General features: G+C 49.3%; 5 protein-coding genes across 5 annotated transcripts; 2 read left to right on the top strand and 3 right to left on the bottom strand.

The window, feature by feature from the left end:
* Positions 1-1,759: 1,759 nt before the first annotated feature.
* AAFC00_006019 (uncharacterized protein) lies at positions 1,760-2,192 on the bottom strand (the record flags this gene model as incomplete). The annotated part of the gene is made up of 2 exons (XM_069345901.1): positions 1,760-2,051; positions 2,128-2,192. The coding sequence occupies 2 exons, from the start codon at positions 2,190-2,192 to the stop codon at positions 1,760-1,762; spliced, it is 357 nt and encodes a 118-aa protein (XP_069198110.1).
* A 2,536-nt stretch (positions 2,193-4,728) lies between these two features.
* AAFC00_006020 (uncharacterized protein) lies at positions 4,729-6,234 on the top strand (the record flags this gene model as incomplete). Its single annotated transcript, XM_069345902.1, has 1 exon — positions 4,729-6,234. The coding sequence occupies one exon, from the start codon at positions 4,729-4,731 to the stop codon at positions 6,232-6,234; it is 1,506 nt and encodes a 501-aa protein (XP_069198111.1).
* Positions 6,235-7,002: 768 nt separating this feature from the next.
* AAFC00_006021 (uncharacterized protein) lies at positions 7,003-7,383 on the top strand (the record flags this gene model as incomplete). Its single annotated transcript, XM_069345903.1, has 2 exons — positions 7,003-7,092; positions 7,216-7,383. The coding sequence occupies 2 exons, from the start codon at positions 7,003-7,005 to the stop codon at positions 7,381-7,383; spliced, it is 258 nt and encodes an 85-aa protein (XP_069198112.1).
* Positions 7,384-8,380: 997 nt separating this feature from the next.
* AAFC00_006022 (uncharacterized protein) lies at positions 8,381-9,412 on the bottom strand (the record flags this gene model as incomplete). The annotated part of the gene is made up of 2 exons (XM_069348597.1): positions 8,381-9,199; positions 9,278-9,412. The coding sequence occupies 2 exons, from the start codon at positions 9,410-9,412 to the stop codon at positions 8,381-8,383; spliced, it is 954 nt and encodes a 317-aa protein (XP_069198113.1).
* Positions 9,413-13,652: 4,240 nt separating this feature from the next.
* AAFC00_006023 (uncharacterized protein) lies at positions 13,653-16,183 on the bottom strand (the record flags this gene model as incomplete). The annotated part of the gene is made up of 2 exons (XM_069345904.1): positions 13,653-13,719; positions 13,779-16,183. The coding sequence occupies 2 exons, from the start codon at positions 16,181-16,183 to the stop codon at positions 13,653-13,655; spliced, it is 2,472 nt and encodes an 823-aa protein (XP_069198114.1).
* Positions 16,184-17,990: the final 1,807 nt, after the last annotated feature.

Consider the following 17,990-nt stretch of genomic DNA (forward strand, 5'->3'; position numbering starts at 1 on the left):
CATATAGTTCTCGTATTTGGGTGTAGTGCCCATCTCCAGAGCATCGGCCTTAATCCGCCGGTATTGGAGCTTCGTTCAGAGTCATTGCGGACCTCTTCAGAAGCGATTCCGGGGCTGGGTCGATCCAATACCAGTGTCTTATATCTACAATACTCGTTCTGTCTCTGTGAGCTCGTGCCTGCGTCGAGATCGCCTTTGATATGCTCTGATTTGGTGCATGGCTCCTCGAATCTTGGTGGGTCAAAATATCGAAACCCCTTTTGTGGCTTTGACCATGCACCGTACTGATGAGAGCAAAGTCCAGAGTAAGGAAAGAGGCAGACCGCTTCCTGATCCACTGCTGCATCTCGTAGACCTTCACTGTTGATCATATGTCGACATACCACCGCAACACATGCTAATTGATGAGGTTGTGCATGAGAATAGAACACAACAGGCTGGGGCTATCACCCTTTGATTGACAGCATACAAGTACTTTACAGCACTGACCAGACAATTCGAAGCGTCGACGCCGAATCTTACACCTCATTAGGAACATCGTATTACCTCCTTCCCCTATCTCGAAATGACTGCCAAATCGAAAGCGTCGCCCAACCATGTTGCTATACCTGGTGAGCATGCATGCCTGCGTAGAATACGGAAAATTGAGCAAACCTTACGTCACCTTCCCTGAGTAGACTTTGATTCAAGCCTGCATAGACAACATAATCAAACGACTGGACCATACCAGACAGTCACATAATCTGGGCTTGTCCGGGGTAAAATCAGAGCATCGAGTAATGCTATATACCGCGATCTCCTTCCTGCGACCAACGCAGACAATTGATCTCCACTAGCAAGTTGATGTCAGCAGTTGATGTCAGCTCTTCTTCGCACGTAAATCATTATTGAAGTATTGTACTTATACTGCATTGCGTCAAGCAGGTCTCTCTCTCTCTCTCTCTCTCTCTCTCTAAAGAGTAAAAGAAAGCCCACATCGGACGATACCTGTCGGCCATGATAAAAACACCCTGTACATACATCACAATGATTTCGACTAGTCGCACTGCTATTTGGAAGAATGTGAACGTCTGCCCGACCTTGTGAATGCGTTGGCCAAATCGGGCACGGATGGCGCACCACTCCGATTCGCAACAGTCTCACTTGATCATTTATCCTGCATAAGGACGTATACATAGAAAGGCAAAATGCTAGTACTTGTACAGAGGATATCTGAAGAAATAGCGTTTCTCCCTGCGCCCGTTTTATGCTCGTGAATATATGCTGGCTGGAGGGCGACCCTGGCCATCTTCGCTAGTCAGATCTGGAACTGCAGCGACGGTGTAATATGACATATTCCGAATCGATGAGTAGAAGTCATGGCAGTCCGTGTACTTTTCGTACGTCTGAGTTGTGTGGATATGATGGCTGGTGATCGTCGTGAACGTATCCAGCGCATCAACATCTGCATAGCTTTTATCATGTTTCGATCTACTTTGGATGATACTCACAAATGCAGAGACAAATCACATGGAAACAAAAACAGACACTCGTGAGCACGAGGTTGACATACTTGATTGCAATGACTGCCTCACAATCGTGAGTCGTGTAAGATACAGAAAGCCAAATGAGTGGAAGAAGTGCCGGCCGGAAACAGAAATACAAAATTAATCAAAGTAAGCGAAACATCCTTATGCATATTCCTCCACTGCATCCGCTGCAGAGCAGATGATGACCACTTTGAACACACTAGTCCCTCGAGTCCCTTCAACCTTACTCCTCAAGCTCTGAACTTCTTGGGAGAGCGGTAATTAACCGTGACATGGCAAGCATCACATTTACCAGTGCCGAAGCTCCCTTTGTGATGACCACACTGAGCGAGGATGTTGCTGGCGATGTCATGCACGGTCTGGCCAGACACAGGCTGGGGCCCACTGCCGTTGGTGGCATAGACGAGATAGCAACTTCCGGTGGAAAACTCGGCCTGGTCTTCATAGTTTGCTCCCACGTCGATGTTGTCCAGGGCTGCGTAACAATCGTTGATGTCGGGGGAGTTGCTAGAGCCCTCGCAGCTGTGAGGAGGATGAGTATCAGTAACAAGGAAGACAAGTAGGACGGGCGGAGAAGAGTAAGGGGGGAGGATATTACTTGTTGCTGTACCCGAAGGCTGATGCGCTGATGGCAAGGATGAGGGCAATGGTGTTGGCATGCATATTGGCTCAATTGAAGATGATGCTTGGGAGATTGGTAGCGTGATGAGTACAGTCAACAGAGCTGGGAATTTGCAGTTTACAGGATGTCTGAATGATGGCGATGATAGTGGTAGTGATGATTCTGAGATGCTCGATGGACTTCGCCTTTATACAGCCAGCTTCATAGGTCAGACTGAGCATCCATGTAGCTATTTCCAGACAAACCGTGCTTCACTGCAGAGCCCCAGGTAGACATTGCCCATTGACGCACCATGGCTTGTATGAAACCGCAGAGGTGTTTCTTGGTTAGTAAGGCCTCCCAAGCTGCACAGTGGATCGAGACTCCTAAACCAAACCGTTGGTCCACTGCATGGGACTCGCTTGTCTGGGAACGAAGCCTCCAGCGGAGGAAAAGCCATATGCGATATGGTGGCCTCATCCCCTATAATACCTTGGTAAGGTGAAAGGCATCTTCTGCCTAGTCGGTTTTCATCATGTATATGTAAAGGATCGATGTTGCGTCTCCAGATACGTATATTTATAGTAGTGTGTAAGTGTCTACCTAGCTTTAGATGGCATACCTAACAGGATATCTCCATAAAGTACGAGACCATTCGGTCAATAAGTGCGAAGGCTTTGGCTTGTCCTCTCGCAGCCGTCTGCGAGTGGTCAATTCTGTTAGTCGATTGCCTCAAAAAGTCGACAGCAGATCAATTCCCCTCAGAGCTCCATCGGCATTTCATAAGTGGTACTCTTGGCAAGCATTCTATTGCTACCAACATGTCTTCAAGTGTCATGCATGTTGCTAACAATGTCGCTAGCTGGCTCTGCAGATTGAGTCAACAGACGATGTTTGGGACGGCTGCTACTGCAGGGCATAGTATGCCGAGGCTGAGGGCATTTCAGGATGCCGTAGCGCCAGTCAAAACCCGTTCTACAGAGCCACGAGGGTGTAGATAAAACAGTGATGAGCTTCAACATAGTCTCCCCTCGCATGCTAGTCCAGGTGTCAGACTATCCACTTGCCATTGGGCTAGTGAGCTTCAATGTTGAATAGACTATCAAATAGACTCAGAAAGCTTGTACCTTGCAGCATGACCGTTAATCGGGAGAATGGAGTGCGGGAAAATCGTTAACGCAGTGACATCTGCGTTGTGCCAATTTGGGCTTTTAACTCCACAGATCTCGTTCGGAAATAATAAACTTACTTGCAATCCTTGAAAGTGGGTGAGCATTGTATCAGCCAGAAACACAATGACGCCAATTTGGTGATATTTTCTTGAGGCAGCACCACGCTTGTTATGCCCTTCATTCCGACTGATGTACAAGGGCGTGATCTATGTTGCAGCGAGCAAGAGTGTGCGAATCCTACTCACCTGATATCTGCGAATCTCATCGACCATTTTGAATATATCGATCGATCGTAAGCACTGGACAGACCCGTGATGCGGTATATACCGATGCATGTACACAAATGAAACTCAGTTTGACATGACCCGTTGTAATTCATTGCCAAACTACTCCAAACACTCCAAACCGTACTTTTCGAGCCAATATGGGACTCGGTAGGCGGCATACCGAAGGTGGCAAATCAGTTGGATGGACATCCGTAAGCAGACACGCAAACTTGAGGGGTATGAAGTATTGTATAGCACGTCATCCATCATCAATGCGGCATACCTTGCCTCGCTTACGTGGAGATGCAGAGGAAAAAATGGACTTTGCCGCACGTCTCCGCTATGGCGTGAGCGGTAGCTCGTAGTATACAGGACTTCAACAAGATCCATAGTATGAGTCCTGCTCAGTCGAAAGTCAATATGCCACAGTGCCTAGAGTATCACCAGTTTCTACTTCCAAGCCGGTCAGTTCTCTCACCAAGGCAAGGTCGTGATTTTTAGGTTATCATGGACGACGTGCTGCAAATCGCTCATCAGGACGGGAGTTCATGTCCGTGAAGATGTGACGGCAACCGGTCGATATCTCCGTCTGGCGCAATGGCAGTTGCCATAAAATCCGGGGTAATCATGTGTGGATTTTGAGCCGCATCAATGCATGATGCACAATGCGGTCATAGTCCAATCTGAACACCTCGATCGTCACCTCGATCGTCACCTCGATCGTAGTTCTCAACACAAAAGTTGACGGAGGTCAACCAATCAAGTTCGACAAGTCTGATCGCTGCTGCCGAGATCCATGCGCAATCCACGAAAATCGTGCAGGGCAGTTCCGAATGAAGAGAAGAAATGAATAATGTAAATGCGCTTGTCGGCATATTCCAAGGAACGTGCCGCTCCCCCTGCTCTCACTGCTTAGAACTGAAGCTAAGGTACCTTATGTCTCTTGCCCGTAGATCGCAAACAATGCTTTCCCCATTGAGACCATCATGAAGTCACAATGCTACTCGTCAATAATATGGAATGATGACGGATGGGCAGCAGGAGATGTCTCTGCAATAGTATTGTTTTCTCTTCAGGTAGGTATATATTGAGTGGCCCATGTCGATTTTTCTCCAGCATTTTTGCATACAACGTGACAACATCGTACGTTAGGACCAAACATGTTTTCCAAGGTCTTCGTCGCCACGGCACTGCTTGCAGGCGCCGCACATGCTTCACCTGTTGCTCAGGTCTCCGGTTATACTGGCGCTGATGCATCATTCACAAAAACTCCAGCTTCCATTACGGAAGTAGCGTCTACCTTTGGTCCGGACTCTCAGATCCTCGCTACCCCTACACACTCTGCCAATGGCACTGATACCAATGCCGGAGATACCCTTCGCAGCAGCATCCCTACAGGCACCACTTCGCATGGCCCTTACTCCGGTGTGCCCACGACTACTGGCGCCGTCAGCACAACTGCAATCAATGCGACCGTACCAGCTCTTCCTATGAACCCCACTGCCACTTACTACAACAGCAACGGCAAACTCCAGAACGCTCAGCCAGCGCCTTACACTCCCGCTGGAGGTCTTGGCACCAATGGCTCTGAGCCTCGCTACATGGTCGAATCTGATTTCGATTATGAGTCTATCATGCTTGGTCTCTACCAGGAATGGATCGAGCTTGACTTGTTCAACAACGGTCTTGCTGTGTTCAGCGAGGAGGACTTCATTGCTGCCGGTCTGACTGCTGAGGACCGTGAGATGATTCGCTTCATGGCTGCTCAGGAGGAGGGCCACGCTACTTTACTCTCAAACATGCTCGGAGAGACTGCTGCTCCTCAGTGCACTTACAACTACCCCTTCACCACCGTTCGGGAGTTTGTTGACTTTAACCAGCGTCTCACCCGCTGGGGCGAGTCTGGTGTTTGGGGATTCATCAACCATCTCGATAGCCGTGAGGTTGGTCAACTTCTCGCCCAGTCTATTGCCACCGAGGCACGCCAGCAGCTCATCTTCCGCCAAATGAGTGGTCTCTTCCCCATGCCTGTTTGGTTCGAGACTGGTATTCCCCAGTCCTGGTCGTGGAGTTACTTGGCTCCTTACATTTCGTCCTGCCCGGAGAACACCACCAGACTCGCATGGCAGAACTTCCCTGCGCTTCACGTTGTGAACCAGGCCAACATCAACCGTTTCTCTCCCAATGACACCGCTGCCTACGAGTCCACCGGCAACCGCACCGGTGACCCAAGCATCAGCGACATTCCTCAGGATGAGTCGTGCGTGAACTTGAACGTTACCGGCTACGGATGTGGCCCTGCCATCTCTCGCAACCGCTCTGAGCCTCTAAGTTTCCCTGGAAAGCTTGTCAACCTGACATGGGACAACCCTGGACTCCCCGTTGGTCCCAACAACAGCTATGTCACGAGCGTCAGCCCTGTGGCTGGCCAGCCTCAGTACGTCGCCTGGGTTGCTCAGCTCAACTTGACCTATACCCCATTGACCATCACTGGCAACAACACCGGTTACACTTACCAGCCCAACGGCAATGTCTACACCAGCGATCCTGTAGTCAACGGCACCATGTTCATCGCTCTCACCGACACTGACCTCTATCTTACTCCTTTCAACCTCACCATGATTAACCCTCACACTATCGCTCTTGGTCTTTACCAGGCTGGTTAGATGTGGGCGACACCTTTCGTGCACTCTCTACCACTCCATCGAGCGGTGCTGGAATTACTGTACAATATCTTGTCTGCCGTTTTTTCAAGAGTCAGATGTAAATAATTACCATTAGCATACCTTAATATTCCACGATACTATGATTGTTAGCTGTCAAGATTGTATTTTCTTCAAGTTTGACAATGATCTTGAATATCTGTTATGTATTTTCATGCGATGGATCAATAAATAATATCATACGTCGACTTTGTTTACATACTGAATCTGATCGATCGTTCTCATAATTCACCTCCAAGGCACCTTGCCCACCTCAATCGGAAGACAGCTCCACAGTCTTGACACAAGACCCACACAAAAAGCCGGGATGACGTAGTGGTTGCACTTGCATCAATCCCTCACGCATCATCTCAGGTACAGGTACGGGCGGGGGGGGATCCATAGATGAGACGTCTCTTCCAATGGAATCGATTTGCAAGGCACTCTGCAGCATCTGTAGCATCATAGCGGGGCTCTGAGAATATAGACATGTAGATCCCAAAGGTGTGTCATCTGTCATCGCTTGCTTGTCGTCTAAAGGTACGGTACACAAAACCCATTCCGTTCGCTCTACTCTTGCCCTTGAGCTCTTTTTCTTTCTCATCAAATTATCTCACTCTCACAAACAACACATCTTCTCCTTCCTCTTTCTGTACCACAGAAAGAATCTTCCATACTCAAATCAATCAAATCAATCAACTCAAAACACACACATACACATATATATCCAATATGCCTCGCGACGGATCCGGACACGGCGACAACGCCATCGAGACCGACCCTGCCTTCGGTCAGACCATTGCTCACGGAGCTGGTGGAGAGGTATGTAACTAACCCAAACCCTCACACCTTCCCCAACCATCATTATATTATCCCATCCTGCCCTGCCTTGACCTTCACCCATCTACTTCAAACGATCTCTGAAGCTCACAATCTCCGGCCTAGGCCGCAACCTCGACCGTCGACCGCAGCGGCAAGGCCGCCGCTCCCCCCTCGTACGAGAAGGGCGAAGCGATCGAGGGCATGAACGCCAGCGGAGGCGGCAACAAGATCACCGACTCTGGAAAGGGTCCTTTGGAGCCTGCTGCCGAGGCCGAGAGCAAGAAGCACTAAGTTTTTGCTTCTTCTGCTGCCAGCCGCAACGCGCTTGCTATGATCGCTTCTATGATGTCTGGAAGTACGGACTTGCAGCACTTGGGGGAGACTCCAATGCTTGGGAAACGACTTTCGGGCATTGAAAGACCTTGGCGCAGGGGTTTATGATCAGGGTTGCTCTTGAGTGATTCGATCCCTGTCCGACGTCTTTACTTGTTGAGTCAGAAAAGGTTCATGAGTTCACGGATTAGCGTCACATACAGCAGACACTCGATGGAAAAATAACCATAACGAAGTACACGAGAATTTTTTGAAAAAAAGAGCTAAAACATGTATTATCATATCAACAATAAGACTTCGAGTTGATTATTTCTGTTCCTGTCGCTCACGTCCCACAACGTATCTTCGATATAGGGTGAAGATGGAATATCTTTCGCGCCTCCGCGGGCTTGGGGTGAGCTCGTATCTTATGTGACCAGGTTTTCGATACGAATAGTCGCGATGAAAAGTTTTGTCATGCAGCCTGTTCCGGGAAGAGAAACCCACTGGTGATAGCCACCAAACGTTCAACGTCTTTGCTTGTTGATGATCGCTTCCTGCCGTAAATACAATGTATGATGGGCTGAGATAACCTTGTATGATACTTCCTTGGGTGGGTGCGAAGCGTCAATTACTGTAATGTGGTGTTCTTTTTTCTGCTTCTCCTTCCATTTGCTTCCTTGCTTCGATGTGTCGAGAAGATGTCCAAGGTCGAGACCAATCGCGATAAAGCTCTGGACTTCGGTCCTTCCATGCTGAATGCTGTGTCTGTCGTGATAATCGTGATTCGTTCAATCCACCAATTGCGCAAGACTAAGAAGAGCGCTGCTGCTGCTATGAGCAAGACATACTTCTGATCGACACTTGGGCTATGTCCCGAGCAAAGTCTGCCTTTCTCTGGAGCGGAATCCTGTGCGGCGCTCCGTTTCGCAGACAACCGGCGTCTCAATAATGTTGTTATCGAGAAGAAAAAGGATCAAGGTAGTTCGGAATATGTATACATGATGTTCTGATCGGCGGGGAATACCTGCGCCAATACATCGGCTGCGAACACGTTCACGACGTCCCCGCCGCCGCCGCCGTCGCCAGCCTGAGTGAACGGGACTGAAGGCGCTGGGTCGAATGGAATCAGTTGTTGATTTGATGCTACGTCTAGGTATGATGCAGTCGGGTATAAAGCTGTGTCGTCACCGGCGGATGTGAATCCAGTGACCGCTTTGTAAGCTGAGTAAGGCAATAATGTCTGTAATGGTGCCTCGACAGGATACGTGGGTGTGAGTGGTTGAGGTGGGAAGTACTGTGCGTGATTCGGCGTGTGATTCGTGTTCAAAAGGGCAGGCGCAGGAAAGCCAGCTCGATGACGATTGATGTATTCAAATATGGCGCAGCGCGTGTTGTCGTCTGTCGTCGACACTGCTATCGTCTCCAGAAACATAACCAACTCTGCCACGAGATGTCTTGGTTGAGGAGTGTTGACTTCACTATTACATTCCTGTCCGAATACGGCCTCGTCCCTATCGAACGTTTCGAATACAAGCTCGCCAGATGCCGCACACTCATCATAAAAATGATGTGCATCAGGGGAAGCTGTTCGTGATAAGGAAGAAGTAGTCAGATTCGGCGGCGTGTTGCTTGAAGTCTCGCTGCTTGTGCTTTCCGGACCTCGATAGGCAGCGAGCTGTTTTCTCAGCGTTTCGTTCCTTTCCTTAAGCGCCGTCCTGCTATTCTCAGTCTCGTAGATGCAGATGTCGAAGTTCTTTGCACGACAAGATTGACATGGATTGGCACCATCGCACTAGTTAGAAACAAAGTCAGATTGTCCGCCTGATAATGGATGCTTGGTATCGAGCAATTCTCTATGGTAAAAACTGACTTTGGACTTGAACTGACGACATCGGTTGCAAGCAACGCTGGTGTTTTTGATTGCTCTACGACGAGGTCGAGGATACACTGAAGGCCTCGGAACCTGCATGTGCGGAGTAATAGCTGGTAACAGCTGTCTAGGCATGTTTCTGTGCGTGCTATCCTATGGGTCTATGTGGAAGATGATATAGCTTGAGAAAAATCATCTGATCCAAGGACTGTTCATACCACCAAAGGTAGTGTTTTGCCTCTTAACGGTTCAAAGTCAAACTTCTTTTCAGAATGGAAGACTCTGCTGCTTTTGATTTGAATGTAATGCTGGTGTAGCTGTGAAGAGGTTGCGACGTCATATGCAGTGTCGGCGGTAATATAATAAGCCACTCCTTATGCAACCTGCAGTGCTCGACTGTACATTGCGTGATATAGGTATATTGTCGACAATGCGCAGCAGATTCCATGTGAAATTCGAACCGATCCGCCGTGCGACTTTTCAACATATATGAATACATGTGCGTCTAACGTGCGTAGAGCATCTCGAGCATGATGACAGGAGTAAGGATGAGATAAAGTCAACAGCCAGACTATCCTTTCGGTTACCATTAAGGTTAAGGAATATAGTTTGAACAGTACTTGCACATTACTGTACCGTTGCCGAAGCTGGCGTAGGGCTGGGGTGACAGAACAGATTAACGTGAACCAACCAAGGTAAGGCAAGGTTCTTGCTCCGTGACTCGATTATATCTTAGCTAGCATCTTAGACATCTCGTTCCGAAACACGAGGCCTGCAGGTCGGATCACCCACGCGTTGAGATGGTTAAATTCTCCGCGATTTCCGGGACCTACGGAAGCTGCACTACGAGTAGTATGGCTATTGTTGTTATCCCTGCCGAATTGTATGAGAGCAGGGAAATATCGAGATATGTACCATCAGTGGGTAGTTGTTCACCAACAACCTTGGAATCGGATCTGTGTGATGTGACAGTAATAGTATGTGCAGGCTGCCGATGTAACAGCGCAAAGAGATTGACTCTTTACTGTACGTCCGAGTGCAGTTCCTCAGAGCAAACGCCCAGCGAACGCCGGTATGTAGCGATTGCAGATACTGCTGTTGTAGCATGTCGGATGCACGCAAAGGGAAGAGCCAGGCCTGTCAAGGCATCAGCTGAATCAGCTCGCACTTTGCACGTTGTACGGGGTAAAAAATAGTGGCTTGGTGCGAACCATGATTTCCAGGGTAAATGTGCCTGGCACTGAGTCAGAACATCGGCTATATAATAAGGTCCCTTGAGGGCTAGATGGGTCTGTCAATAGACAAAGCAAGGAGCGTCGTCCCAGCAAACCCCCGAAGCTCTGTGCTGTCGGTAAACCAAGGCACATCTCACAACAGTGGCTTCCCTGTGACTGGACAGTTGTCGGTCGTTTGCAGCCATGCCATGAGACAAATCGTATCCATCAACAACCCTTGAGCGTCCCCAACGGGTAATCTGACCATGCTATCTTTGGTAAATTTCTTTCCGGTTACATTCTCGACGACGAATCTCTCCAAGATCCCCTCTTGGTCGCGGTCACCGCCGACCTTGAACGCCACTTTCCCACCGAGACCATCGTACTCAGGAGGCTCAAGTGGAGAGCAGCGACAAAACAGACAGTGGTCCTGACGTCCTACTTCTTGTACCGAAACTCTGTCTAGATTCATCAGAAGAACCGCCAGCCTGTACGGCCGAGATCTTGTTAATGCAAGTCGCATATGCTCCGCGTCGATTTCTCCGTCCATTGTACCGTGTATGATGTGCGAGAGTTCCTGATTACTCAAGATCTCACCATACACTTCGAGGAGCCTTTCTCTAGAGCTCGCCATGCCACGAAGCAAGATTTGCGATGTTGAGATTGCCGCATTAGCCTCTATGCAATGCTGGTGCTTTCGTTCGGCCGAATCATCCGCGTTCACGCCAGCTATTAGCATCTCTGGACCGGCCCGTGTAAATGCGTTGACAAGTGACATTATGTTAGCCATCAGGGCCATACTGTAATCGATTTTGCGCGCAAGCTGGTCGCCATAATCCTGTGCGTCCTGGCTTGCTGTCTTGGCCCGCGCTGCCGTGACTTGATCATCGAATAACGACCTCTCGACGGCGTAGTACCATAGTGCATCTGCACGCTTGTACAGCTGCTTTGTGGTCTTGTTGATCAAGATGTGGTAGGGCAACCCAACGAAGGTGTCGATCCTTGCCTGAGCTACCGCAAGGACATGTGTGATCTCATCGCAGCTAGTCACCGGCCCGATCTGAGCGTGAACCGTTAATGAAGGGAAATAGTAGGCGAGATACTCCTGCGGCTCCATCCATACTATTTCACGTTGGCCAGGAGCCCCCTGCGGCGGGACTGGAGAAGTACTTTCGCCGTCATGGTTGTTCATCTCCGACGGATCCACGGCTACATTAGGATCGTCACTATCATATTCTTCTTCGTTCTCCCCATCGGCATTATCAGATTCCTGGTCGTCAGTCCTTGTGGTTCCAGGCTCATAGGAAGTGGATCTCTGGTCTGTAACCTCAATGCTGTTTCGGATTGATCCGGCAGCTTGCTCAATTTCCGCGGTGTAATTGTTGGCATTCATGGTTACATCAGGATCCAGTGCATCCGGGATCTCTGCCATTCTAGATGCGCTCATAACGGGCAATTAAACCAGTGAGGGTGATTGTGTGAGTCTCTAGATGAATGATCAGAATGGAGTAGTAATGGTAGGACGAGCCGTGTTCCTCTTTCCAGTGGAAGTACCACTATATGCGGCTTGATTCAAAGTTTGAGATAAGTGTGGCAATCTTGCTCTTGACAGGAAAAGTAAAGAGATAAATCGTATATCCTATTCCTTCACAGGCGTTGCGTAAGAACCAAGAGACAGACCATATATCTTGTTCTATTCGTAAGCTGGGGCCAGAACCAAGAAATGAATCTTTCGCAAAGTCTTATTACATTTAAGTCAGAAGTCGAAGTCAAAGTCAAGTGTCATTTCAAACCCTCCAGACGACGGAGTAAGGCCGAATGTAAGTCAATGAACGATCAAATCACATTCAAGGGAAAGTGCGGCAGCACAATTACCCTATCCCCACCATGTGGTTCTGAGCGCAAGACAAGCATGCAACTAACTCTCAGATCCCCTCACCGGCCCAGTCCAAACCACTAAATCTTCTCACCTTACCTTGCTCTACTCCCTTGCTCGTGACTGCGCCAGACAAGCTTACCACAATTGACTTTTTCTTTCCCTCCTTACTCTCCTCAGCTTCTCTATCAGATTTTATCATCAATCTCTGACTGTTCCGTCCATTCCTATGACCCGATCTCATCACCACACTACTCCACTTCACATGAGTAATAGCCAAAGAGACAAATTGACCACAGGACCACTCTACCGTCCATGAGTGATCGACAAAGACATCCTGACCACGACCCAAAAAGTGTGATCGATTACCCCCCTTCTGATCCAATAGGAAGCGTGGCGTCAGTCCGCAGTAGTATACCAAGCTTCTTCTCTCCATTGGACTAGGGAAGAGATCTTAATTGCAGCATAGGGGCTTATTTCTTATTTCTTGTCAATAGGTACGGGTCACATATCGTGTAGGAAGGGGGCGAAAGAGAATATCTTGTCCTTGCTGTCTCGTTATGCTATACTTAACAGTGTGTGCGTGGGCTCTGCTACGTGTAGTCTTCTGCCCTCCCATTGGTTTCATCATCGTATTGGGGGAGAAAGAGAGTGACTTTAAGCTACGAGGATGACTGCGTACACTCGAGTACTACTATCACGATACCATCACAAGGTCATGCACGATTACGGAGCAGAAAAACGTGTCAAGGAGTGGAAAAACGTGTGTGTGCGGGCGGGGAATGAGTTCCATTGCTATAGCATGTTGTATGAAAGCAACGCCCAACGGCGCAAGTGAGGTAGCTATATATTAACAGCGATCTCAGAAAGCAAATAGCAAAAAGCGCGAAGCACTTCTCCATCGTTGTGACCTGAGCGGGCAATTGTACGATGAGTTTGCAGTGGAAGCAGAATAAGTATGCCAAGCGCTAAACCGGTCGACCAATTTAGGTCTGGTCCGTACTTGGTGTCGTGTGATCGTCCAATGTCGTCGTTGTTGTGTAAGGCCGGAAAGGAGAGGAAAGCCAGAGTACGTAATGACTACCACTTCCATCCACATCGGCGTGTAATCGTAGAAAAGAAGTAAAACCATGCATCAGTCGGGTCATTGAAGATGACCCATGAAAGAGTGTTTCTTCGCCAGGATACCAGCCCTGGTCTTCAGGCATCATAGCAATCTGTTGACTTCCGCCACCATGAAAACTTGTATCCTCCCCTCTGGATCTCAAAGTGCACCTGATCGCACTTAGGCTCCGCCACCTCCACCCAGGGAGCTCTGAGCAGTGCCATCAGGATAGAAGAATGCAGATACACTGCCGCTAAATGTTAGCATATAAAACATAGGTAATGCAGTCAAGCGGGATAAACTTACGCAATAATGACATAAACCGCGATCAACAAGCTTCCTTCAAGATAATTGCTGCGACCATCAAGGACGAGGAAGTTGACCAGGAAGGTAGTGATGAACAAGCTGACGGTTTCGAAAAGGTTGAAGTAAAGGCTCATGTCCTTGTCGAGGATCCATCCTAGAATAACGACCAAAGGCGTAACGAAGAGGGCAATTTGGATACTGCTACCAACACTGACACCAATAGCAAGATCCATCTTGTTCTTCGCAGCGACTGTGACGGCAGTGACGTGCTCGGCTGCATTGGAGACGATGGGCAGAATGATCAGACCAATGAATGCTTGGCTGACGCTACTGCTTTCAAGCATCTCGGGAATAGCGTCGACCATGAATTCTGCGCAAACAGCAACAAGACCTGTGGTGATGAGCAACATGACACAAGCCGATGTACGGGACATCAAGGGCTTTCCGTGATGCTCATCATCAGTCTTGATACCAGCGGCTTGAGTAAGCGCAAGACTTCCATATGGTGGAATGTTATCGGCAACCTGAGTGCGAGAACTACCAGCCTCTTGACGATTGAGGCGATCGGGCAGAGAGCTAGTTCTGCGCAAGCCTGACGCGGTTCTCGGCGCAGCCAAGGTAGCAGGAGCAGGTGAGCCAGACAGAGAGTAAGGCGCAACGAAGACGTTATGTGACAAGACCTTTGGTAAGGCAGGACGCAGAGTTGGGCGAGTGAAGGACAAGCCAAATGTTCGCTTCGACTCATTCCCGGGATACGATTCAACGGTGACATCTTCAGAAAAGCCAACTCTTGGTGGAGAGACCTCGTAGTTACGCTTGTAGCCGGTCTTTCGGATAGATGATCCTTCACCGAAGTCATCGTGCTTCTCGTCGCTGTGCTTGAAACGCTTGTGGTGTCGCTTCTTATGCTTCTTCTTGCTCTTCGCTTCTTCATCGTGGGACTGAGGATGAGCTGGGAGGTTCTGCACAAAATCTCTGACGCGCGGCATGGCACCTCTGAGTTCAGCTTCACCATCAGTGTCGGCCTCGTCACCACTGTAGATAGCACCAGGGTTAGAGCCTTGGCGAGAAGGGTTGGCAGTATTGTTGTTGGTGGCGGCATTGACGGTTTGAGTCTCCCACGAGTGGCCAGTCCTCTCGAAAGATGGTGAGCTGACAACAGAAGGGAGAGTCGTGTTTGTAGAGCTGGTACTCGACTTGCGGCGTCTGCGGGTTCTAAACGCGCGTTTGATCCGCTTAGTTGTGGTGTGCGAGCCCGATGTATCCGTACTATTGGAAGAGTCCGTGTCTGAGCTGTCAGACGAGCTGGACGATTCAAAGACGTCGGCCAGGATACCAGGATGCGATTCCTCGTCAATGATCTTCTGGGGAGTGCTCTCGTAGAGATAGGCGTGAGACTTGAGCTGGAAGGCCAAGTACAGCACGTAGACAATGAGCAGAACAACACTGGTACCTCTGCTGATCTTCAAGACATTCCTGTCTGCATCTGCTGAGTCGGAGAATGAAGCGTGGAAGACAGTTGGCAGTACCAGACTGGTGACCGCCAAACTGAGCAGACAAGCGCTCATCTGAGTGACAGTGTTGTTATAGATCTGCTCCTGGTAGCGGAGACCACCAAGCAGGAAGGCCATACCCAGGATGAGGAGAAGATTAGACAAGATGGAACCAAGCAGAGATGCCTGGACGATACGAATCTCATTTTTGACGAGTGCGATAATGAAGATGATCAACTCGACCGCGTTACCAAACGAGACATTCAGCAGAGCGCCGAGAGTGTCACCAAGTCTTGCTGCTACACTTTCGGTGGCATAAGCAAGTAGACCCGCCAATGGAATGATGGCTACTGCATTAAGAGCAAAGACGACCGAGGCATTGACGCCGGCAGCATCAGCAGCGATACCGGCAGGGACGAAGATCAAGAGCACGTTGATCCAACTGTGAGTCAGGGCATCCCAGAGATGCTGACCAAATCGAATACTTCCCTTCTGCATTCGAACTGTAATTGGCAATTTAGTTGTGGCATCTGAATCTTGGCCATCGCTTATGGTGGAATGCTCCTCTCCCGCAGCTTCGGACTTGACAGGTGGCGGAGCTGGGGGAGGATTGGACGCGGATGTAGCATCGACGACATTGTTGTGGGTAATAATGTCGTGCGCTCCATCTCTGGTATGACTTGAGTTTGAGTCGACATTGCCATTGCTGTCGATGATTGCTGAGGATCCAGGCTGTGAATTGATGCCCGCATGAGGGTTAGGCGTGTTATTTGCCTTCTCACTGTAAGAGTCTCGAGTTGTGGGGAGAACTGGACGCTGCGGGGATGAGGCTCCGGCTGTACGTTCTGTGGCGTGTTGTCTCGCCCAGATACGGATACGGTCTAATAAAGAAGAGTCAGAACTTTCTCCCATCGGCGTATGTCCACAGTGAGGTGGATTGACTGTAATAGTTGATGTGAAAGAAGAGGAAGAAAGAGAGAGCAGATAAAGCAGGGGAATGCATGATGGCGACCAGCTATAGATAGGCAAACACCACACCAAGCCACTAATCACGTTGGCGCCAACGTGGGTCCGGGGATATTCGTGTCATGAGTCGGACGGGGCGAATAGCAGGATGGAGATAAACAGGGCTGTGCGGCTTGGGACATCTTGGTAAAGAGGAGAAGAGCTACTTACGCATAGGTAGACGATTACTTCGCTCGAAGTTCAGTGTTTAGTCGTTAAGCGTAAGATGTAAGCGGATGTATGCTTTGGCTCGAAGAAGATGATCTCTTAATGCCTTGTTAGTGTCGGCAGAAGGGTAGCCTTGTTGATGAAATAAATAAGAGGCTCTATTGTTGCTGTTTCCTTTGACTAGCAGGATTCTGGAAGTGGAAGCAAGGAACCCCGCACGGTCCAACCTCAGCCACAGTAGTCAGGGGGGACCTGCGTCATTCTTCTGGTATGGACACATATGATTCGCCGCTTTCGTGTCGGATCCTTCACCCACCGGTCATCTACCACACGCTAACACTCGGGGCACAGCATCCACACGCCTTTGCCGTTAGATCTAGATCACTTGAGTCATTCCGCGATTATTGATGATGACGATGAGATAGCAGAAACAACCAGAACTACAGTGGCGCAATGACTATTCACTGTACAGTGAGATACCTCATATGGCCGTGTACGCGAAGCCAATAATAAACCTTTGTCGGAGCCGCACCTGTGGCAGTCGCCAAGTCGGACTTTGATAGCTGAAATCCGGTCGTGATATAGGGTCAGTTCCTTGGCTACTCCTCCACACTACCCACTATACGGTATGAAGAAGGTACCTACCTTAAGGTAATATAAACGTGCCGTGGCGTTGTTGTCATATGGGGAGAACACCGTCGCACACTCACACATGTTCACCACAGGATGATCATCATAGGTGTGCACCACACTCTGCATGTGACGCCCAATTGATTGCATAATTTAAGAACAGAAGAAGCAATGATATCCACAGCATATTGTTACCACACATGATCTCTACCCACTGAAGAATCGTACTCAGGATTCGTGACCTATGAGCGGCCCAAATCTAGTGTGTTGACTCTGTCTTTGACCAACGCAGGGATCATCGTCTGTACAGCAGGTCCGGAGTTTCTTGTCGAACCGGACAGGGAAGCGTGGTAGTGTCAAGCTCGGTGCTGGCTGTGACAGCATATGCCAACGAAAGCTCGAGTAGTGGCGGACTTCATTTACTGGACTGGGGTCGAGTCATCTCATGGGCATCGCTTACCTGGGCAGCAAGACTGACCGACTCACCGTCCTCGACCGCCTATACCACGTCGTCGCAAAGCCATAGACGGAGGTCCTTGGTGCGACGACCGACAAAACGCATAGGTACCGAGGTTGAAGCGCAAGACAGCGTACAGCGCCCGTCCACGTCACAATGCTCAACCGAGGCATCATTATTGTCAAGACATCCTATTGGCGGATATAGGACTTGGACAGAAGGAAAGACACAGAGCATACGAGGAATCGAAACGGCAACGACACTGCGTGGTCCATCCGAGACGAGATTGGAGTCTCAACAGGAGAGCTGACCGATACTAGCTAAGTCATGGCGAGTCAATGAGTCTCTAGCCACAAGTCAGTCCCAAAGGCTGTCTTGCATGCATTGGGCGTATAATACTTCCCTCTCAGAGAGACATGAGTATAATTTATGATTCATGAAGACATTGTCGCCAAGCGC

Source organism: Neodothiora populina, assembly GCF_041146345.1.
Source record: "Neodothiora populina strain CPC 39397 chromosome Unknown canker_contig_6, whole genome shotgun sequence".
Classification (NCBI taxonomy): domain Eukaryota; kingdom Fungi; phylum Ascomycota; class Dothideomycetes; order Dothideales; family Dothioraceae; genus Neodothiora; species Neodothiora populina.